This window comes from Tupaia chinensis, unplaced genomic scaffold, assembly GCF_000334495.1.
Source record: "Tupaia chinensis unplaced genomic scaffold, TupChi_1.0 Scaffold000366_1, whole genome shotgun sequence".
NCBI classification, from domain to species: domain Eukaryota; kingdom Metazoa; phylum Chordata; class Mammalia; order Scandentia; family Tupaiidae; genus Tupaia; species Tupaia belangeri.
This window is the reverse complement of record NW_006159863.1, coordinates 1,283,193-1,307,043: the sequence shown is the minus strand read 5'-3', so window position 1 is coordinate 1,307,043 and position 23,851 is coordinate 1,283,193. Positions and strand designations below refer to the sequence as shown.

The 23,851-nt window shown below is 36.1% G+C and overlaps 1 protein-coding gene across 1 annotated transcript in view; it reads left to right on the top strand.

Moving 5' to 3' along the window:
• The window catches only part of ESCO2 (establishment of sister chromatid cohesion N-acetyltransferase 2), a 27,409-nt gene extending 3,926 nt beyond the window's left edge, over positions 1-23,483 (top strand). The window contains exons 3-11 of the mRNA XM_006153221.2: positions 1,284-2,094; positions 3,419-3,503; positions 5,288-5,345; positions 5,980-6,106; positions 7,575-7,706; positions 11,107-11,196; positions 11,837-11,980; positions 17,220-17,395; positions 22,374-23,483. Coding sequence (XP_006153283.1) covers positions 1,284-2,094; positions 3,419-3,503; positions 5,288-5,345; positions 5,980-6,106; positions 7,575-7,706; positions 11,107-11,196; positions 11,837-11,980; positions 17,220-17,395; positions 22,374-22,506 — 1,756 coding nt within the window. The 3' untranslated portion in view covers positions 22,507-23,483. The remainder of the gene's footprint in view (positions 1-1,283; positions 2,095-3,418; positions 3,504-5,287; positions 5,346-5,979; positions 6,107-7,574; positions 7,707-11,106; positions 11,197-11,836; positions 11,981-17,219; positions 17,396-22,373) is intronic.
• Positions 23,484-23,851: the final 368 nt, after the last annotated feature.

Sequence of the window (23,851 nt, the reverse complement as noted above, 5' to 3'; positions counted from 1 at the left end):
AGTGAGATGCCACCCACTCCACTCTTCTTTTGTAGAATTGCTTTGGCAATGTGGGGTCTTTTATTATTCCAGACGAATTTTATGATTGTCTTTTCTAAATCTGTGAAGAATGTGTCTGGTACTTTGATTGGCATTGCATTAAATAGGTAGATTAATTTGGGTAGAATTGCCATTTTGGTTATATTAATCCTTCCAATCCAGGAACATGGGATGTCCTTCCACTTTTTTGTGTCATTTTCAATTTCTTTTTTTAGCTTCTCATAGTTTTCCTTGTGGAGGTCTTTAACTTCTTTGGTTTGTTTGTTTGTCATTAGGAAGTATGTCAAATCTTTTATTATCTTGCTTCTTTCCGCTCTTCTGTACTATTTGACATTATATTTTACATACTATAAATGCTTGCCTATATGCAGTCCTAAAAGGCTCTGTATGCAGTACTTTCTATTAATACATGGCCTACCAGCGATATAAATTACTTCTCACTAAACAGACCCCAAAGGATCAGTTTATTACATAGAATTAATCATTGTAGGGGACTTCATGTAGCCAGTTGAGCAAAATTTGAGTGAGTCTTCAAAAGGTTCATGGAAAAATATGTATTATTAGATAACTATACATGAATTTCAAAATCTTTTTGCACCATAATAAATTTGTACTTAATTTTTTTTCCATTGACCATTTGGAAGTCTCACGAGTCATGACTTGTATTATACATACCAACTTAGATTTTGAAACACATACACATCACATGTATGTCAAAGCTTCTTTGTAGGGACCAGCAGTTAGCGTAATGGCTATGTCGCTGGACTCCCGTGTGGTTGGCCATGGTTCAATTCCTGGACCTGGCGACTTGAACTCACGCTGGGTGTGTGTGCGTGCGTGCCCAGGATCCTGAGAAGAGAATGGAGGAGAAGGGATTGTGGCGTGGCCATCCCCCCTGGGGAGTGATTTCTCACTTTCTATCTCTCTGTCTCTCTCTGTCTGTCTGGCGAGCACACGCGCCCTATAGTGAAAAACCTCTCAAAAAAAAAAAAAAGCTTCTTTGTAAACAGTGTTTGTTTTTATGAACATTATCGGGATCTTACTTTGGAAAGAAATTTGAATGCTTTGATAAAGACAGAGTTTGCGACTCCTATCATTAAGGTAATAGATAATGTTTAAGAATGTTTGGGGAGGGATATGTTGCTTTAATATGACATACATAGGGTTTATTACTAAGCAGAAGATTTACATAAATCTTAAAGCAAAATATTGAACTTATTAAGGGACTTTGTTTCTTTTTATAGCATGTTATCAGACATTCCATCAAAGAAATTAATTTTGGACTTTACTGAAAGTCTGTTTCCATCACCTACTAAAAAGCACATTTGTCAAATCAGTAATAAAGATGAAGAAAAGGTGCAATACTCTCAACAAGGCCATTTCATTTCAAGTCCACTCAAAACAGCTAAAAAAAATAGATTACCATCTGCAAATGAAGGTTCACCATTTAAAACTGCTATGTCCACTGTATCCTTTTACAACAAAGATAAGTGGTACCTCAATCCATTGGAGAGGAAGATGATAAAGGAGAGTAGAGCAAATAACCTAAAAAATAATAATGCAGGTATACCTATTCCCAGTGTGACAGAAAAAAGACAGGGAAAACCAGTCTGCCCCAAGAAGAGGAACAAAAAACCACAGAAGAGTTTGACTGCTAAATATCAACCAAGCTATAAGCACATCAAGCCTGTATCAAGAAATTCTAAAAATCCCAAGCAAAATCGAGTTGTCTGTAAACCAGTTGTACAGAAAGAGAATAAATGTCATTCAGCTGAAAGTGATTTGAATCCTCCCCGGGTTCTAAGTCAAAAAGTAAAACCACAAGTTACACTCCAGGGTGGAGCAGCATTTTTTGTTAGGAAAAAAATCTCTCTTAGACATTCGTCTCTGGAAAATAAGTCATCAAAGTCAGAAGTGATTGAGGATTCTAATATAGAGACCGTCAGTGAAAGAAAAACTTCTGAGACAAAGCAAGTGCCAAAGAACTTGTTACTAGAAAAGAAACTGAACATTGAGCTAAGTTCAAGAAGTAAAAATGAAGAGGGATTAATAAAGGTAAGAAAGCTAAATATATCACATTTAAAATAGTTACAATATAAATAACATATAACAAAGTTGAACAAAATTTTATTTTCTTTACAGTCTGGAAGACTGCTTTTATAAAGCTGAATGGTATGATGTTTATTGCTAAAGAATTTAAAGGCAGGGTACAAAATGAGACTTTTCTCTTTTGGTTTAAAGAAGCCTACTGAGGATCCAGCAGGTGGTATAGTGGTTAAGGCACTGGACTCCCATGTGGCCGACTGTGGTTCAAGTCCTGGACCCAGCAGCTTGAGACTCACTCCAGGCATATGTACATGTGTGCTCAGAATCCTGGGAGGAAAGTAGAAGAGACGGGTTTGTGTAGAAGAGACAGGTTTGTGGCATGGCCATCCTCCCAGAGGGTGATTTCTAACTTTCTGTCTCTCTGGCAAGTGCACATGCCCTATAGCAAAAACACCTCTCAAAAAAAAAAAAAAAGTATTTTATTTTATTATTATTTTTAAATTTGCTGTAGGGCACATGTACCCAACAGAGAGAGAGAAAGCAAGCCACCAGCTTTGGGACTCCAACCACAGTTAACCATGTGGGAGTCCAATACCTTAACCACCACACCACCTGCTGGGCCCAGGAGTTCTACTTTGATCACGAGTGTTTTTCCTTTTTCCCAAAACTATATATTTCCTAAGTCTTACCAAATTAGTGTGGTATAATGAAATTTGTCAGGATTTTTTTCCTAGTTTGCTTTTCCCTTTTCCCCACTCCTACTCAAAAAGAGTGACCTTTGTAGAAGAAGCCTCTCCATGAATGTTCTTTCTTTCCCTGGGGCTGTTTTTCAAGTTTATGACAAACAGTTCCTTTCTAGTTTGGTAACTACTGAGGAACTTTTTGCTATTTTTACTAATTATTTTGTTCATTATTATGGAAGGAATGAACTTTAATTTTCATTTTCTATCAAATTATAAGAAGACTTCAAAAAGTTTGTGGAAAATTAGAATTAAACTTTATTTTGCAAAATATTTGAAATCCATGCATGGTTTTTTCATAATACTCATTTACCATGAACTTTTTGAAGACTCTTAGTGCATTTTTCCCACAGGATAACATATTTCTAGGTGTGCACTCTGGCTTTTAAAAAGTTATGTGCATTTAATAGATTCAGAAGAACTTTTCCTAAAATAGACTGAAATTGAGTATTTGAAATCACATTATGAAATGTGAATCATAATAAACTATATCTTTTGTTTAAGAAATAGATGTGTTAGGATTCATTCATTAAATAAAAAATAAGAATAACAGACTTGTTTAACTTTTTTGACTCATCATTTTTTTTTTTCAGGATGAAGTAATTTCTTCAGGGGAATATAAACTTGATAAAAATAACTGTTTTTCTTCAGAGGAGTCTCTTGGTGAAAGCAAGACAAGTAAGTAAAAGAAAAGTCTTCTCACATGAGTTTGACTACTCTCAATGCTTCATTACATGTGTCAATGTGAAACTTATATCCAATAATATTTTCTGGGCCTTTTTTTTTCATATATATATATATATATGATCAAAGCTTATTTGTGAACAGAGCTTGCTAAGTCATAGAACTGACACTAAAATTTAGCATCAAGATCCCTGGGATTTTTTTTTTTTTTTTTTTGTACAAGTCAACTGCTCTCTTAAGTGTGTAATCTAGGAAGAGATCTTTATGTTAGGAGTTATACTTCATTTTAAAATTCTTCTTAGTTCTGAAGTCCTATTACTCATGATAGTGTCATGGTTTGATTAAACAGTATTCACTGAACTATGAACCAATAAAGAAGTTAATGAGCCTTTTACTTACCAACCAGATTCCTAGTAACTGTCACCTCATTGATTATATCTGTAAGGTTTGAAGTGAATTGCATTTCTAGGAGTACATGCTGACTTGATAGTGAGAAGCTATAGCTTGTAGGAAGGAAACAAAGATAAAACCAGGAATAAACTAGAACAATAGCCCTTAGAAGATCTAATGTGTTATAGAATATTTTTTCATGATGCTATTTCTGAAATGTAATGTTAACAAGTAGTACTTAGTGCTGAATATGGAATAGGCAATGCTATTTAATGTATATTATTCCTAGGGGTTTCATTCCCAGCACTGATATAATAGAATATATAACAGAAAAATAATAGCTTTTGTTTATAATAGTTACACATTAAATTTACCTGGGTACATTGTCTAAGTCAATTCAAAGAAAAATATTTAGTGAATAAAAGTAATACAGCTAGCAGAAGAATATGGCAAAAGTCATGAAATTAATGTACAAATGACTGAAATTTGGGTTTTTTTTTTTTTTTTGTTCATAAGCCTTATTTTTCCATAATTTTAGATTTTATTTTCTCTCAGTCTGCGGCTTATTTTTTCATCCTCTTAACTGTTTTTTTCTTTTTTTTGGCAGAGCAAAATTTTTCAATTTCACAAAGTTCAACTTAATCACTTTTTTTGGGTGTGTATTGTGCTTTTGGTGTTACATGTAAATTATCACCAAAGTTCATGCAGATTTTTCTCATATTTTTTCTCAAAAACTTACAATTTTATGTTTTACATTTAGATCTGTGATCCTTAAGGTGTGGATATGTGTCATTTATTGCAAATAGACATCCAGTTATTCCAGTACCATTTGTTGAAAACTATCCTTTCTCCATTGAATTACCTTTGCCTCTGTCAAAACTCAGTTGACTCGGAGCCAGCAGGTGGTGTAGTGGTTAAGGCATTGGAGCCTCACTGGTGTAGTGGTTAAGGTACTGGACTCCCACATGACTGACCATGATTTGAGTCCCAGGCCTGGTGGCCAAGTGTGTGTGTGTGTGTGCCCAAAATCCCAAGGGGAGAATTGGAGGAGAGGGGCTTCTGTGGCCATCCACCCTGCAGGGGGTGATTTCTTCTTTTTCTCTCTGTCTCTGTCTCTCCAGCAAGTGCATACACCAAATAGCAAAAACAAAACAAAAACAAACAAACAAACAAACCAGTTGACTTTAATTGTGTGGTCTATTTCTGGGCTCTGTGTTTTGTTCCATTTATCAATTTGTCTATCCTTTTGCTAATAACATACTGTTTTGATTACTGTTAATGTCTTGAAGTCAAATAATATATTTTATTCCTATTAACTTTTAAAATTTTATTTAAAGTTTTGATTTTATTTAGTCATACAAATTTTTGCTATTTCTTTCCCCTACCAGTTTCCTCTGAGTCTGTTGTCTATCCCATCTTCAGCATGTCTTCAGTCAGTACAAAAAGGTAGGAATTGTTCTTCTTTTAGTGTCTAAAATATATTAATCATGTAAGTCCGAGGTTTTTTTTTTCCTATGTTACTTTATTTGGGGATATTTTTTTCTTCCCCACTAAGGGGAATGAGAGACTACTATTAATAATAGGAGTTAAAATCAGACCTTGCATAGAAACTTCACTGCCCTAATGAAAAGTTGTTGAATCATAATATGCTGGTGATTCTGATTTCCCATGGATCCGTAAGAGTCAGTATTAGAGTCTACTTGTTTGCTGTGGTACCCCAAGAATTTTTTTATAACTATATGGATAAATATTGTCCTAAGATTTGATAAGGCAAAAAAACAAAAATCATTTTTTAAAGGTAAGGTCAACTTCTCAAGTGATTCTACTTATGTGCATCTTATATTAGACTCGAGTTTAACACTGCCATCCATAGTTACTTTATGTTGAGTAAATTACACTCTCTGAGTGGATCTCTGGTTTCTCATTGTTCTTTTCCCTGTTTGTGCAAGTTATTGTTGGATGTAAATAATTAAAAATTATAAGGTTATCTGTAAATGTTATATACATATGTTTGTTTTCTTTTCGTTGTAATTCTTCAAACATTGAAAAATTATTACATATTTGTCACCTTTATTTCAAGATCTCTAGCTGAGGAACAGTCTTCTGTGGAATCCACTGGATGTGCTAACTTCTTGAAATTTACCAATTCACAAAAAAATACTAATGCTGGAGATACAAAGAAAGAAACAAAAGACCAACTCATTATTGTGAGTAAACTGAAAACCAACCTCCTTCTGTGTGTGACTCTCACATATAGAACATGAAGTTAGACATATTGTTTTAGCATAGTTAACTTGTATTGTAGATACTCTGAGTTCTGTAAATATGAATACCCTGAGTTCTGAAATGCCAGTTTTACCGTATTGACAACATTTAAATTTATATAGTAGACTTTTGAACTGGTAGTGTTAGGCAGTGCTAGTAATTTAGTAGAATAATGATGAATGAGCAGTGTGTCCAGATGAGGTTGGACACAACCTCGTCTTTTGTTGATTGACAGTAATTTTGAAGAAAGTGTGTTTATTGAGTTAGATCTGGCTTTGGCACACTATGGCTATGGGCCAGATTTGGCCCATGGTTTGGGAATTAAAAATGATTTTTACATTTTTTTAAAGGTTTGAGGTAAAATAAAAAGAGAAATATGGGATAAACCATGTGTGGCTTATGGCCTGCAAAACCTAAAATATTTACTGTCTGGCCCTTCATAGAAAATGCTTGCCAATTCCTGTATTAGACGGAACTTGTCATTTTCAATGACAAGCAGTGCTGTATGAGATAAGAGTTCTAGGTCATGACATTGAATATTCCTGACTTCCCTATTTTCATGAATTTATATGTGCTTTCCCTGAACTTTTATTATGTATTATATTATTTTAAATCAATTCTTGGGGCAAAAAAATTTAATATTCTTAATAAAGAATTTAATATTTTTAACCATTTTAGGAAAAATGCTATATAATTAAAGTAGAAATCCTAAATTTTGGCTCACCTCTTTGAAAAAGGCTTTTTTAATGTCTTTCACTTAAAAGATTCATAAAGAAGTTCCATTATTTGTCTTGGCTGTAATTTTTATCATTTAGTCTTATTGCTTAGAACTGAGAGTCTGCTAAAACAGGAGTTTCCAACCCCTGGGCTGGTACTGGTCTGTGGCTTGTTAGGAACTGGGTCACGGAAGTTGAGGTGCTAGTAAGCAAGGGAGGTGTCATCTATATTTATAGCCTTTCCTCATTGCTCACATTAGTACTGGAGCTCCTCCCATCAGATCAACACAACATTAGATTTTCATAGGAGTGAAAACCCTATTGTGAACTGTATGCAAAGGATCTAGGTTGCACACTCAAACCACCATCACTATCTCCTCAACCCACTGTCCATGAAAAAACTATCTTCCACAAAACTGGTCCCTGGTACCAAAATGTCAGGGACCACAGTACTAAAGAATGTTGGCTTTTTGTATTGTTCGCTGAAAAAGTCAGTTGCATTACTTTGATCATGTTATTGCATTTTTAGGTTTCTTCTCTTATTCCCTTTTGTTGTAGGGAAGGAGGATATAGTAACCAGACTTCGATTTTATATTTCACTTGTGCCAGAAGATAGAGGCATTTTAATGAATCTTTACAGAAACTTAATTTAGAGTTATTTGTGAAATATTTAGACTTCTCCCCCTGTTGACAGGATGCAGGTCAGAAATATTTTGGGACTACTGTGTGTAAGTCTTGTGGCATGATCTATACTGCTTCTAACCCTGAAGATGAAATACAGCATGATCAATATCACCACAGATTCCTGGAAGGAATAAAATATGTGGTGAGTAAAAAGATAATCTTTCAGTTTCTTCTAAAACTACTTCATAAGAGATATCTCTTCCTTTCTTTCTTTCTTCCTTCCTTCCTTTCTTTCTTTCTCTCTTTCTTTCTTTTAAGAATTATTTCTAACTTTATTTATTCATTTATTTAAAATTTTTTTACCAAGAGAGGGACAGACTTAGAGAAAATGAGAAACCCGCCAGGTCCGGGACTTGAACCGTGGTTGGCTATTTGGGTGGGTGTCCAGCATCCTTAACCACCACACCATCTGCCAACTCCTAAGAGAATTTCTTTAGATTAAATATTGGAAGATCTATATGTCCATCAATATCTCATTGTCTGTAGTTTTCTTATCTTTAAAACTTGAGGCTGACACTGTTAAAAAGTTAGTTTTTAATAATGCCATTTCACTCTTATTCTAATGTAAGAGAAGTATTGTTATGGATTGATACCCTGCATTCTTACCTGTAGCTTTCTGAGCAGAACTGAGCAGTCAAGATATAAATGAAAGACTTGAGACTGCTTCTCCCTGCCGAAGTTTCTTCTTTATAGATAGCCTTAGAAAAACCTATCTAAACTTCTCAGGCCTTTTTTGAGAGGAAAAGTTCCACACTTTATCAAGCACCTTTCTGACCCAATACAGTCTATTGTTGGACTTAATCTTTATGATTGTACTTGCTATTCAAATGCATCCCGTTCCCCTTTTTTTTCTTTATTTTTGTTTCCATAGTTCATGCCTTCATAATATTTTTTTCTTTTTCTTTTTTTAAGGTTTTTGTCATAGGGTGCATGCAGTCTCTGGAGAGAGACAGAAGGAAAGTGAGAAATTGCCACCCAACCCCACCATCCTGGGGGAATGGCCATGACAGTTCCTTCTCCTCCATTCTAAAATTTTGGACATGTACACACACACTCCCAGCCTGATTTTCAAGCCACCACGTCCAGAACTTGAACCATTCCCACATGGTTGGCCATGTGGGAATCCAGTGATTTAACCCTATACTACCTGCTGGCTCCATCCTTCATAATGTTTTTAGCACAGTTTATTAAAATAGCTTTTATAATGGGCTCCTATGTCTCTACTAGAATAACTCTTCCCCCTCCCCCCCTTTTTTTTTTCTTTTTTAAGGACAGAGTCTTGCCATGTCACATCTGCCTGCCTTAGCCTGCCCACTAGGACTGCAGATGCACAGTCATTCTTGGCTTTTTTTTGGGGGGGAGGAGAGGTTTTTGCTACAGGGCACATGTGCTTGCCAGACAGACAGAGAGACAGAAAGCGAGAAATCACCTCCCAGGGGGGATAGCCATGCTGCAATCCCTTCTCCTCTGTTCTCCTCTCGGGATCTTGGGCATACACACACACATGCCTGGCATGCGGTTAAGCCACTGGGTCTGAGACTTGAACCAGGGTCAACTATGTGGGAGTCCAGCGCCATAGCCATTACACTAACTGCTGGTCCCATGCTTAGCTCTTTTTGATACAGGGTCTTATGTTGCCCAACCCAACTGTGAACCCTCAGTCTCTGTGCCTCAGCCTCCCTTATGTTGCTAGAACTACAGACTCATACCACTGCACCGAGTCCTTAGGTTGGACTGGCAATTGAACCTGGGTTTCCCTGTGGTCCCAGCTTGTGAAGCACAGTTTTAGCACACCATTGCTGCTGGGCCCAGAATAATTTCCTAAACATATCTCTAGTATGATTTTATATATTTTAAGAAAGAAAAAGTTCTCATTAGCAGTTAGGTATTTCTTTTTTTCTTTTTTCAAGTTTGCTATAAGATAAATGTACTTACTGTAGATAGGCCCAGAGAGAGAGAGAGAGAGAGCGCGAGCACACGCATGTGTGTACATGCCCATCCCCCTGGGGAGGGCCACATTGCAATCCCTTCTCCTCCATTCTTGGGAATTTTTTCGGTACTCACACACACACGCCTGAAGTGTTTTTTAAGCCACTGGGTCCGGAACTCAAACTGTACTGTTGACCATGTGGGATCCAGCTGTCTTAACCACCACAGTACCTACCTGGCTCAGTTAGATGCTTCTTAATCTGACCTCAACTTCTGTACATGTGTGAAAAACATATACAAGTGAAAAAGTGTGTATATATGTACTTTTATGTTCTTGAATCCTCTAATCTGTTCTCAATATATGAGCTGGAGAGTTCTTTGTAAAATATAAATAAAATTCTGTAATTCTCTGCTTTAAATTTAGCAGCTTCCTACTACATTGGGATTAAAACCCAATTCTCTTACCAGGGCCAGAAAAGCCCTTCATAATCTGGCCCCTCCCCATCTGATCATATGGTACATTGCCCTTTGTGTTTATAAGTTCCAATCTCTGGAATAAATCAAATTATTTTGATGAGTCCTGAGTACTGTTTATAGTGGATTGTCTTCTTTATGGGAACACAATGTGTGTATTAACCCTTAAATAGTTTGTATAATATTCCTCTGTTAAAAATACATTTTCTCTATCTCTCTTTTGAAGGTCTAAATTTATTTATGCTTTTGATACAGCAATGCTTTCACCCATCTTCTCAGGAGACTGAAGCAAAAGACCATGAAGCCAGCCTGTGCAACATGGATCTTGTCTCTCTTTAAAAAAAAAAAAAAGAAAATTGCATTCAGTGAAAAACATTTTTTCTTACCCCTTAAAGGCATCCAGTTCCCCTATCTTAAGGCATCTGAAGTTGTTGCCAACAAATATTCCACATGCCAAATTATTGTGCTGGTGATTGAGATTAAATTGGTGAATAAAACAATGAGCCTATAGTCTTATTGAGCATTGGGAATAAAAATGTAAGGATATAACTAGCAGAGAAATAAGCGAGCACACATTCTCTCCAAGAAAGACCATATATACTCCTGTAATGTTCTAAACACAGAGATGGGGGCAAGAAACAGTTGGAAATAGAACAATGGTAGTTTCTTGATCTAAAAAAATAATAATTAATGCTGATGTTCCCTTTTGTTAGCTAATTAATGTGTACTGGGACAGATATGTGCCAAATTGTTGAAAGGAACATGCAGTGAGCCTCCAGATTGTCTGGATTTGTCTTTACTAGATCCTCTTTATTAAGGCTTCCCTTGGAACTCAGCTTATTTTGTCCTTCTTCCCCTGCCCACAGGGATTCAGCACTTCTTTCTCTATGTTCCTATAAAGGGTTCTTATTTGACTTTGCTTTGTTTATATTTGATTATATACATGTCTCCCAATAGGATATAAACTTGTTTAGGGCAGGAACCTTGTTTTAGGCATCTTTTTATTCCCTTTTCCATGTTACTTTCAGATGAATGTCATCTTTTTATATCATTCATTGTTTTCCTTTGTCCTCTCTAAATTATTAATTTTATTTTTTCTTTCACAAGTTAAACGGTGACCTGTTTTTTGCTTTTGGCAGGGCTGGAAGAAAGAACGTGTAGTAGCACAGTTCTGGGATGGGAAAATTGTGTTGGTCTTGCCACGTGATCCTAGTTATGCTCTCAGAAAGGTGTGGAACATAATCTTTTTAATTCTGTTCTTCCCCTGCCCCTAAGAAATCAACCTATGTTAAAGTGTAAACTGCCTTTTGCTGATAGATAATCCATATGGGTACATGCCTAAGGATAGCTTTCAAAGTAGTTCATACAAAACTAAATTTAGAATTACAAGACAAATAAAAAAAGTACCAGTTAGAGATTAAAGAAAGCAGATAAGACTTCATGGCTTATTTACCTTCATCTTCTACTTGTAAAAGATGAACTAAGTTTTTCAATGTTGAGAAATTAATACCTCCTTGAGTCTGTTTCTTACATTGATATTGCCTGTGTTTTTCGGGTTGGAAGTTTTGCTACCATATACAATGAATACAATTAAGCAAATCTGCTTTGGCACTTTCTACTCCTTATCTCTCCCAGGTATCTGAATTTCTTTCTACTGAAAGTGATCTTTAAATAATAATAGGTTCTTAAAACCCTATTGCCTAAGTGGTAGATACATGCATCAATAGAAATAATTTGGGGGATGTGTAAGTTTGGAAAATAGATAAAAGAGGCTAAAAAAATGGTAATCACATTTTATGTATATAAACCTATGGTTTCTATTGTGCTCTTTAAAACAAATTCACCTCTTTTGTTTTTTAACATCATTAGGTAGAAGATGTCCAAGAACTTGTTGATAATGAATTGGGCTTCCATCAAGTTGTTCCCAGGTGTCCAAATAAAACCAAAACTTTTCTCTTTATATCTGATGAGAAGAGAGTAGTTGGGTGTTTAATTGCAGAGCCCATCAAACAGGTATGGTATAAGTCTTTTAAATTGTTGGCATTATTTGTAAGCAAAATAAAGAGAAAAGTCTGGAGAAGTCTCAATAAGCATTTAAGATCACTATCATCAGTGACTTTTTTCCTTCTGAAATATCTTTGACCAAATATATAACTGAAGGTACTTACTTCTGTAAGTACTTGGTATTTTGCCTTTATAAGCAGTTAACCAGTCTTTTTTTTTTTTTTAAGAGTTACTTATTTAATTTTATTTATTATTATTTGTTATTAAATTTGCTATAGTGCACTTGCACTGAACTGAGAAATAGAGAGGAAAGGTGAGAAAGTAAGCTACCAGGTCCAAGATTTGAACCACAGTCTGCCACTTGGAAGTCCAGTGTCATAACTACCATATCACCTACTGACCCCAGCAGTCAGCCAATCTTATGTTCATGTAATCATTTTCTTTTCTTTTCTTTTTTTTTTGAGAGGTTTTTGCTATAGGGCGTGTGCGCTTGCCAGACAGAGAGACAGAGACAGAAAGCAGGAAATCACCCCCCAGAGGGGATGGTCACGCTGCAATCCCTTCTCCTCCATTCTCCTCTCGGGATCTTGGGCACACACGCGCCCAGTGTGAGTTTTAAGCCACCGGGTCCAGGACTCGAACCGCGGTCGACTACGTGGGAGTCCAGCGACATAGCCATTACACTGACTGCTGGTTCCCTCTTTTCATGAACTTTTTGAGGTCCCCTTGAAAAACAGCTGATTTACATTATTGGCAGTAAATGTGATCATTTGGATTTTTTTCTTCATCCTCAGCTTTAAGGTATAATAAACATCTAAAATGGTATATATTTATGGTGTACAGTTTGATGTTTTGATATACATACCATTGTAAAATGACCAGATCAAGCCAATATATCCATTACCTCTGACAACATTTTTAAAGGAATTTAAAATTTTATCTTACTTATTTATTATTATTTTTAATTCACCAGAGAGAGAGAAGGAAAGTGAGAAGCAAGCCACCAAGCCCAGGATTCAAACCACGGTTGGCCATGTGGGAGTCTAGCACATTAGCCACCACAGTCTCGTCAGGACACACCAACTACTGGTCCCGAGTTCAGTGTTTTTAAGATTCCACAGATGAGGAACCGCAGATGGCATAATAGTTACGTCGCTGGACTTCCACATAGTCTATCACAGTCTATTCAAGTCCTGGACGTGGTGACTTAAAACTTATGCCAGGCACATGTGTGTGTGTGCCCAAGATCCTGAGAGATGAATGGAGGAGAAAGGATTGGGCGTGGCCATCTCCCTGGGGCGTGAGTTCTCACTTTTGTCTCTCTGGAGAGTACATGCGCCCTATAGCAAAAAAAGATTCCACATATGAGTGAGATCATGCAGTAGATATGTAGTGTTTGTCTGTTCGATACCTGGCTAATTTCACTTAGCATAATGCCATCCAAGTTTGTCCCAGTTTCTGTAAAATTATAGGGTTTCCTTTTTTTTAAGGCTGGATAGTATTCTATTGTGTATATATAACACATTTTCTTTATTTATTTATTCATCAATAGACATTAGGTCGATCCCACATCTTTATTTATTTATTTATTTTTGGAGAGGTTTTTGCTATAGGGCGCGTCCACTCACCAGAAAGACAGAGAGAGACAGAAAGACAGAAAGCGAGAAATCGCCCCCAAGGGGGAATGGCCATGCCACAATCCCTTCTCAATTCTCCTCTCAGGATCTTGGGGACACACGTGCCTGGCGTGAGTTTAAGCCACCAGATCTGGGACTCAAACTGCGGTCGACTACATGGGAGTTCAGCAACATAGCCATTATACCAATTGCTGGACCCTGATCCCACATCTTGACTGTCATAAATAATGGTGCAGTATACATGGGAATGCATATATCTTTTTGACTAATTTTGTTTCCTTTGGATATGTACCAGAAGCTGAATCATATGGTTCTGATTTTATAACTACAGGTGTGAGGTGATATTGTGGCTTTAATTTGTATTTCCCTGAAGATTAGCAATGTAGTGCATTGTTTTGATATTACTGTTGGCCATTTTTGTCTTCTTCTGTGAAACGTCTGTTTAGACAATGTCCTTTACTTATTTTAAAAATCAAGGGAACAGCAGTTAGCGTAATGGCTATGTCGCTGAACTCCCATGTAGTCAACCACGGTTCTAGTCCCAGACCTGGTGACTTAAACTCACACCAGGCATGTGTGCGTGCCCAAGATCCTGAGAGGAGAATGGAGGAGAAGGGATTGTGGTGTTGCTATCCCCCCTTGGGGGTGGTTTTTCACTCACTCTCTGTCTTTCTGGCGAGCGCACGCACCCTATAGCAAAAGTCTCCAAAAAAAAAGAAAAGAAAAGTCAGATTATTTTCTTACTTATTGAGTTCAAGTGCCAGCATATTTTGGCTAGTTCTCCTTATCTGATGTAATTTGCAAATATCCTCTCTCTATATAAATTGTTTATTCTCTCTGTTGTTTGCTATATAGAAGCTTTTTAGTTTGATATAATCCTATTTGTCTGCTTTTACTTTTATTTAATACCTGTGTTTTGGGATCATTTTAAAAAATGTTATTCAAACCAGTGTGAAGAAGCTTTTTGGGGGCCAGCTGGTAGCAGCTGAATCCCACATGGCTGCATGGACAAGTACTGGAACCAGCAGCTTGAAGACATGCCAGGCAATGTGTGTGTGTGCACCCAGCATCCCAAAAGGAGGGAGAAATGGGGAAGGGATTGCAGTGTGACTATTACCCATGGTGGGTGTTTAAGTCGTTAATTCATTTTAGTTGACTTTTGCATATAGTGTCAGATCAGGGTTCAGTTTTATTTTGTGTGTGTGTGTGTGTGTATGTGTATATATATATATATCTATATCCACTTTTCCTAGTACCATTTATTGGAAAGACTGTCCTTTCCGCATTGTTTTCCTGGCATGTTGGTCAGAGATCAAATGACTGTAAATGCCTGGATTTATTCTCTCCATTCTGTTCCACTGGTCAATGTGTCTTTTTTTTTTTTTTTGCCAGTAATACCTATTGCTACATCTTTGTAGTATATTTTGTGATCTCGGAGGGAGATGCCTGCAGCTTTGGTTCTTTTTGTTCTAGGTTGCTTTGGCTATTTGACATCTTTTATGGTTCCCTGGGAATTTTAGGATTCTTTTTTATATTTGTATGAAAAATGTCATTGGAATTTTGATAGGGATCATATTGTATCTGCAGATTGTTTTGGGGGGTACAGATATTTTAACAATATTAATTCTTCTAATCCATGAATACAGGATATCTGTCTCTGTATGTCTTCATTATATTACATCAATATTTTTATAGTTTTCAATGTGCAGACCTTTCACCTCCTTGGTTAAATTTATTTATTAAGAATTTTATTTTCTGGGGCCAGCAGGTGGTGTGGTGGTTAAGGCGCTGGACATTCCCACATGGCTGACCATGGTTCAAGTCCTGGACCTGGTGGCTTGCTTTCTCACTTTTCTTCTCTCTGTGTGTCCGTGTTTCTCTGGTCAAATTAAGGTAAATGAACAAATAAATTAAATAAATAATTCTTTATAAAAAATAATTTTATTTTCTGATGCTATTATAAATGGTATTTTTTTTTCTGATTTTGAAGGGTTTTTAGGGTTTTCAGTAATGTAAGATCATATCATTTATAAACAGAGACCATTTAATCTGTTTCTTTCAGATTTGAATGCCTTTCTTCCCCCCTGTCTAAATGCTCTCTTGAGAGCTTCCAATATTAGATTAAATAGAATTGGAGAGTGATCATCCTTTTCTTGTTCTTGATCTTAAAGGAAAAGCTTTCAACTTTTCACTACTGAGTATGTTAGCTGTGGAGTTGTGATATATTGAGGTATATTCCTTCAGCATACCTAATTTGTTGAGACTTTTTATCATTGAAGGATATTGAATTTGTTAGTGCCTTTTCTCTCTTTGTTGTGATGATCATGTGATTTTTGTACCTTATTCTGTTAATGTGGTTCCTTCCTTCTTCTAACTTTGGGGTTAGTCTTTGTTTGTCTCAAGATAGTTTTTTATTTCTCTTTTGATTTCTTCTTTGATCACTGGTTGTTCAAGAGCATGCATTTAATTTCCACATATTAGTCAGTTTTTCTCCTGTTACTGATTTCTAGGTTCATACTAATGTGGTTGAAAATGATAGTAGATATGATTTCACTCTTAAATTAGTTAAAACTTGTTTTTGTGGTCTAGCATATGATCTATCCTAGAGAATGTTCTGTGTGCACTTAAAAATGAATGTGATTTCTGCTGCTGTTCAGTGGAATCTTTTATATAAGTCTGTCAGGTCCATTTGATCTGAAGTGTAGTTTGATGTTTTCTTGTTGATTTTTTTCTCCAGGTGATCTATCTAGTATTGAAAGTCGTGTATTAAAGTTTCCTACTATTACTATATGCTGTCTATTTCTCCCTTCAAATCTATTGATTTTTCCTTTATGAAGGATGCTCCAGTGTGGGGTGAATATGTATTTAAGTTGTTTTATTTTTTTGATGAGTTGACCACTTTATCATTATATGATGACCTTTGTTTGTTGTGATGCCTTTTAACTTAGTCTATATCGTCTGATACAAGTGTAGGTGCCCCTGTTCTTTGGTTTCCATTTGCATGAAATATCTTTTCCTATCCCTTCACTTTCAGTCTGTGTATGTTCTTAATAGCTGAAGTGAGTCTCTTGAATGAAGCATGTAAGTTGGTCTTGCTTTTTAATCTATTCAGCAACTGTGTGTGTCTGTGTGTTTGTGGTTGTCTGTCAGAGGACACATGAGCATGCTTGCCAGAGAGAGAGGTAGATAGCATCCAGCATGGGTGTAGTCATGCTGCAAACCCTTCTCTAATTTCTCCATCTTGTTGGGATTAAGGGCATTAAATATACATTTTAGGACAGAGAATGAGAGAAGTTTGTGTACCTTATTAAGCAAAAGAGTGAATTTTTAATATTTTTTTAATCAATAAAAGAGAGGAGGTTTATACTAGTATGAAATGAACTGGAATGTGGGAATGTCTCAAGGCCTCTAATATTTTTTAAGTCCTGTATGCATGTAAATGGATAAGGATTCAAGAAATATCCAAGCATTTTAAACTTTTGTTGTTAAAGATGTAAGATTAATTTTATATACTTTAAGGAGTTTTTTTTTGTTTGTTTGTTTGTTTTTTTTTTTTTAGATATATGAATTTATCTGTGTTGTGAGCCGTGGGTATTTCTATGTCATTGCAGGCCTTCCGCGTCCTATGTGAACCAACTGGCCCAAAATCTTCAAGCTCTAAAGATTCTCATCGAGCTTGGCAATGCTCAGATGTACCAGAACCTGCCCTCTGTGGGATAAGTAGGATCTGGGTTCTCAAACTGAAGAGAAGAAAGCGCATTGCAAGACGACTGGTTGATACTCTCAGGTAAGAAATAAAATAAAATGGATATAGACCCAGAACCTTAGGTTCTTAGCTTCATAGAACCTCTGTCAGCTCATAAGCTAGAGATAAGGATGTTTCTAAGACACCTCTGTAGTGTCAAAGTCAGGTTAAGGCAAGCATTGACCCTGGACAAAAAGTATTAGATATACTTAGTGTAGAGTAACATTCCAAGTGTGAAACATTCTAGTTCAGTGCTTTGTAAACTATGTGTGGTGAAGGACTAGTTTATCATAGACCAACAATGTAATCAAATCAAGTAAAAACAGATTGCTAGAAAAATGAAAAAGAGAAGCAGCCCTGTAGTGCAGTGGTTAAGGACTATGTGGAAGGAGCCAGATTCTACGTGGTCAACTGTGGTTCAGATACTGGCCCTGGCAGCTTGAAACATGTGCCAGGTGCATTTGCATGTGTATGCAGGATCCTGACAGGATGGAGAAATAGAGGAAAGCATTATGACTAGGTCCCATCATGGAATACACTTTATCTTTCTCTGTGCATGTGTACATATTCTCTGGCCTAAAAGGAAAAGAAAAATGAAATGGAAAAAGAAAACAAAAACAAAATATAAGCCCAGTTTTATTAGACTTAACAGATGTAAAATTGCTTTCCAATAAATATAATTGATGCCAAAAACATAGGCTTTAAAAATGAATTACAGAAATCGTACATGTTCATTTGCTAGTGTGTGACTACAACATGGATGAGCCTTGAAAACATTATGCTACTTGAAATTAGCAATTAAAAGACTCAAAACTATATGATTTCTTTTATATAAAATATCCAGAAAAGGCAAATTCATAGAGACAGAAAGTTGATGCGTAGTTTCCAGTGATTGAAGGAAGGGTGAAGTGAATGGAAATCACCTGCTAATGGGTTTCTTTTTGTTGTGATAAATATGTTTTGGAAGTAGATAGTGGTGATGACTGGGCAGTTTTTATGAAAATTACACACAGACACTCATTTGTACACATTAAAAGAGTAAGTCATATAATGAGTTATATCTCAACCAAAAATTGAGTGATTGGGCTAGCAGGTGATGTGGTAGTTAAGGTGCTGATCCCACAAAGCTGACCCTGCATTTCAAGTCCTGGACCTGGCAGCCTGAAAAACATGCCAGGTGAATGTGCATACATGCCTAAAATCTCAACAGGAGAATGAAGGAGTAGGAATTGCAACATGGCCATCCCCCTAGGAGGTAAGGGGTGATTTCTCAAGTTCCTGCTCTCCCTGTTTCTCTCTAGCAAGTGCACATGCCCCATGGCAAAAAAAAAAATCTGAAACTAAGTAAATAAATTAGCAAGTCTCTATTTTAAATTTCTATACATTGCTTTGAACTAACACTGTATATTGATATTGAAAGCTTCTTTTTTTTTTGAGAGGTTTTTGCTATAGGGTGCATGTGCTCACCAGAAAGACAGAGAGACAGAAAATGAGAAATCACCCCCCGACCCAGGGTGAGTGGCCATGCCGCAATCCCTTCTCCTCCATTCTCCTCTTGGGATCTTGGGCACACATGCACACATGCCTGGTGTGAGTTTAAGCCACCAAGTCCAGGACTCGAACCACAGTTGGCTAAATAGAAGTCCAGTGACATAGCCATTGTGCCAACTGTTGGTTCTGATAATGGAAGTTTCTAATGTGACAACCTTGCTTGTTAAGTTACTTATTCTATGAATTAGTCTCAAAAGACATTCTGTCACCTTCTTTACATGTATCATTTGTGGACAGATAACAGACTATAAACCAGTGACCTTCCTTTGACCAAACAGTAGATAATACTTTGAAAAGCATTATTCAAGCCTATGAATATGGAGAGTCTATGACTTTTCTTTTTCTTCACTGGTGCCATAATCCTAATCACCTACACATACTTACAAAGGGAATCAGCAAGAAAAATTGGTGTCTTGTAAAGATTTTCATTTGATAGTTATGAAATACTTCTAATGTTTTATATTGAGATATATAAATTTGGTATGGAGAATACCAATACCTAACCTACTTCTACCAGTCCAGTGCTTCTCAAAATCTAAAGTGCATATGAGTCATCTAGAAATCTTGTGAAAATTCAGATCGTAATTTAGTAGGTCTAAGGTGGTGGGGCGAGAGATTTTGCATTTCTAATAAGCTCTTAGGTGACCTTGAATGTTGCCGGTGCACAGAGTCCAGTTTAAACAGTAAGGCAACAGGTTATCTATAAACAATAATGAATAAAAATTAAGTTGCCCTTTAAAGAGAGAGATAAAACACATTGACATGAAAATGTCTTTCCTCACACATCTGAATAGAAGATATTGGTAAATAATTGACTCATGTCTTGTACATGGAGCAATCTTAATCTTAGGTGGACTTCTCTCTTACCCATACAGGTGATGTTTGTGTCCTCATAGCAGTAGAATATTATTCCTAGTTGTTTTACATAGGAAGCAGCTGAGGTTCCAGTAGGATTATTTTTACAAATTTACACCAGAAAGCTATTAAAAGGGCAGAGTTGGGACTGAAACATGAGTCAAGTGCTCTATCTATAACTGATGCTGTGTATGATAATGATTTAAACCAACATTTCCCTGTGGACTAAACTTTGTATTCAATTATAGTAAGTATACTATCCACTTTAACTTCTATTTTAACTTACACTTCTATTTAAATCTAGTTCTTTAATTTTTTGGAAATAATTTAAAATTTGCAAGAATAGTTAAAAGGGTTCTTCTGGTGCAGTGGTAAAGCACTGCTCAAGAGAAGACAGATCCCACATGGTGACAATGGGTAGAATTCCTGGTCCGTTCAACCTGAAACATGCATGTAAGCGCCCAAGATCTGACTGTCTAGAGGACTAGAGGGAGGATATCATGGTGTGACCACACTCTTTGGAAGATGCTTTTCTGTCTGTCACTGTCATGTGCATGTGCCTTATCATTAAGAAAAATAATAATAAAGTGATTTTTAAAAAATAGTAAAAAGAACCCCCTATATACCTTTACTCAGCTTTTTTTTTTTTAATTGCCAGAGGATACATGTGCTTGCCAGAGAGAAAGCATCCCCCACATATGGGGTATGATTACACCACAACATTTTTTCCTCCATTTCTTCATCTTATTAGTATTTTAGACATGCTTACTATACATGCTTACACTCTCAGCATGTTTTCAAGCTCTCAGGGCCAGGATTTGAATCACGATCAGCCATGTGAGATTTGGGTCCCTATATACAGGGCTTAACCCACAGTACATGGTGCTGGGACACCCAGATTTGTTAAATTCAACATTTTACCACATTTGCTTTACCATTCTTGTATAGGTATACTTTCTTCCTGTTGTTTTTAAAAGTAAATTACTTTTACTGAACTGGACAGTGGTGCAGAGGTAAAAGGCAGCACTTTGAGGCTGACGCACATGGGAAGGTTCCTCGTTCATGTCCAGAGACCTCCCTGAGTATGCTGGGCATATGTGTACCTATGATCCGTGTACCCAGATCTGGCTAAAACTAGAGTGAGTGGATGGCAGCATCAAGACCCTGTTAGGACTGTTGTCTTTCTTTCTCATGAATAAGTAAAATTTAAGAATAAATAAATGTTATATATATTATGCCCTTTACACCTTCACATGCTTTATTGTATTTCTCAAGAACAAGAATAGTCTCTTCCATAACCACAGTGCATTTATCAAATCCAGGAAATTTAATATTGATATAATTTATTCTAATTGTTAGTCCATATTTCAGTTTTTCCGTGACCTGAAATGTTCTTCAAGGCTTTCTCTTTATAGGATCATGTAATTGCATTTAGTGGTAGTGTCTCTTTACTCATTATCTTCCTTTTGACACTGAAGAATTTGAAAAGTACAGGCCATTTATTTTACAGAATGTCCTTTAATTTGACTTCTTTACTTTCAACCATGTTGTTATTTTCAGTCCTAGTCAGGCAAGATCAGGACCATTGTAGTCAAAATACAGATTCCTTTGTACTCAAAGTTCTGAGTGTGTTTTAGTTGAGAAGAATATAGTTATTGGTTAAAATTGGTGATGGGGTTTTCTTGTTTCAATTGTGGCTTTTAAATTTTTGTTGAGTGTCTCTTTTTTAAAATTTTGTTTTATGAGAGTACAAGAGAGAGAGGCTTTTTCAGAGTTCCCTCAGGCTGTGATCTCATTTCCTGAGCCCTCCAGCTAGTCAGGATCTTGAACTCATGTACACAGCATCTTTTAGGTCAACTCAGAACCTAAAACTGTAGTTGGACATGTGTCTTCCAGCACAGTAGACTAATGGCAGGTGGACCAACAGTACGTTAGATGGTCATTACCGTGAATAGTCTGGGATCAGCTGGATGATTGGTACAATTGTCTCTGCCTCCTAGCAGTTTTCTAGACCTTGGGTTTCTCATCTGTGAAATGATTAGACTTCCACTTCTGAAATCTCTAAAATCTTAGGCATTTTGTCATTTGCTAAAAATAATGTTAATGTAAATTAAGAATGTTTACTTAAATGAGCTTGTTTAATCAGATTTTTTTTTAAACTTGTTATAGCCATAGCATGCATGCACTCACTGGAGAGAAAACAGTGAGAGAGAAAATGAGAAATCATCCCCCAGGGTAGATGGCCACATTGCAGTCCCTTCTCTTCCAGGAAGTTTGGGCATGCACACATGCACATCTGCAGTGATTTTCAAGCCTCCAGGTCCTGGACTTGAACTGTAGAGTCTACATAGGAGTCCAGTGCCTTCACCACACCACCTGTTGGCCCCATTTAATCAGAACTTTAATTTACTTTTTTTTTAAAAAAGCTCTTATTTTTTATTTTGCTATAGGGCATGTGCATTCACGAGAGAGAGAAAGCGCAAGAGAGAGAGCTGCTAGGTCTGGAACTTGAACAGCAGTCGACCATGTGGGAGTCCAGCACCTTTACCACCACACCATCTGCTGGCCCCTGATTTCTATTAAAACCATATTTTCTTCTTTTTCTGTTTTTTAGGAACTGCTTCATGTTTGGCTGTTTTCTCAGCACTAATGAAATAGCATTTTCTGACCCAACACCTGATGGCAAGTTATTTGCAACCAAGTACTGCAATACCCCTAATTTCCTTGTCTACAATTTTAATAGTTAAAGCTGATTACAACTATAAAACAGTTACTTCATGAGTAAATTAAAAAAGGCTTCTTATCTTATAATATTGGACTACTGATACTTAATATAGTATAAAAATAAATATCGAGACATACACATACATACATATGTCAGTTTTATTACTTGTAAGTTGAAAGTCAGGGATAAATTTGTTGAAATTGGTTGGGGATTCATAAAAAGGAATAATCTTTAATGTACTGATTAGCACTGAGTGTCCTTAATTATGAAGTGTTGTCGCTATAACTGTAACATCACTTGCATCTTACATAGGAGCTTATTGGTGGTTTTCTGCAGAACAGTGACTACTTACCTCTTATTAAAGTACACTTTTATAGACTAAGATTTTGTCATACCCCATCTGAAACAAAAATGCCAGTTTAAAGCCAAGCAAATAACTTCTATGTCCAGCTTTGAAAGGTAATTCCTGAATTGTGTATACACAGTTCTCACTTGATAGGCACTTCTCTGTAGTAACTCAGTTTGAATATATTTAGGAAGTGTTTTGAATTTCCAATTTATAACAAAAATAGATGGTAAGGAGTAAGTTATCTCATATCTATTTATGTAGAGCGGAGCATAATTCTATAGCTTAATGTTTTAATCATTTTGAATATCAAATTAGTTCAGTGCACATCTCATCAGATTTAGTAATTGCACTATTATCATTTCACTAATTTTTCTCATGTGAAAATACTGTAGTGCTACTTATTTTTAAGGAACTCACTACTGATAATTGATGTTATTAACAAAATGGGTGCCTTGTAGTATTAGATTAATTTGGTTTCATTTTTTAATTTTTGGCTTGTCTAAAATAAACCTTACTTGTTCTAATACATCTGGTATAAGTTGTTACAAAACAGAAGCAAAATTTGGTAACGGAACCAAGATTAATAAAGGGAACTTGGCTGATAGACCAGAGAACATGATGACATGTAAATATACTTAAATATACACAGTTTTCTAATATGATTCTTGGGATACTTACTTTGGAAAGAAAAGATTCATTCACCTTGTGTTCATTCTAAAAATTAACTGCTATCTAGCTGTAAGACTCTAAAGAATTAGTTTCCAAGTTGTAACCATGTAGAATTTGTTCACCTTCATTGTTCTTTCTTGTAAGTTAACATGGTTCCAAAATTAAAAAGCTTGGGTTCTAGGAAGAATGAATGTGGAAGTGTTAAAATGTAATTATGCAAACATTTTAATGTTCTTTTTTGCACTGCTGTTAAATGTTTTAAAATATTTTATTTAAAAATTTTTATTAACATTATTTTGTTTGCTTAATGCCTTTGTGGTGAACCAATTAAAATTCTGAATTGTTTATT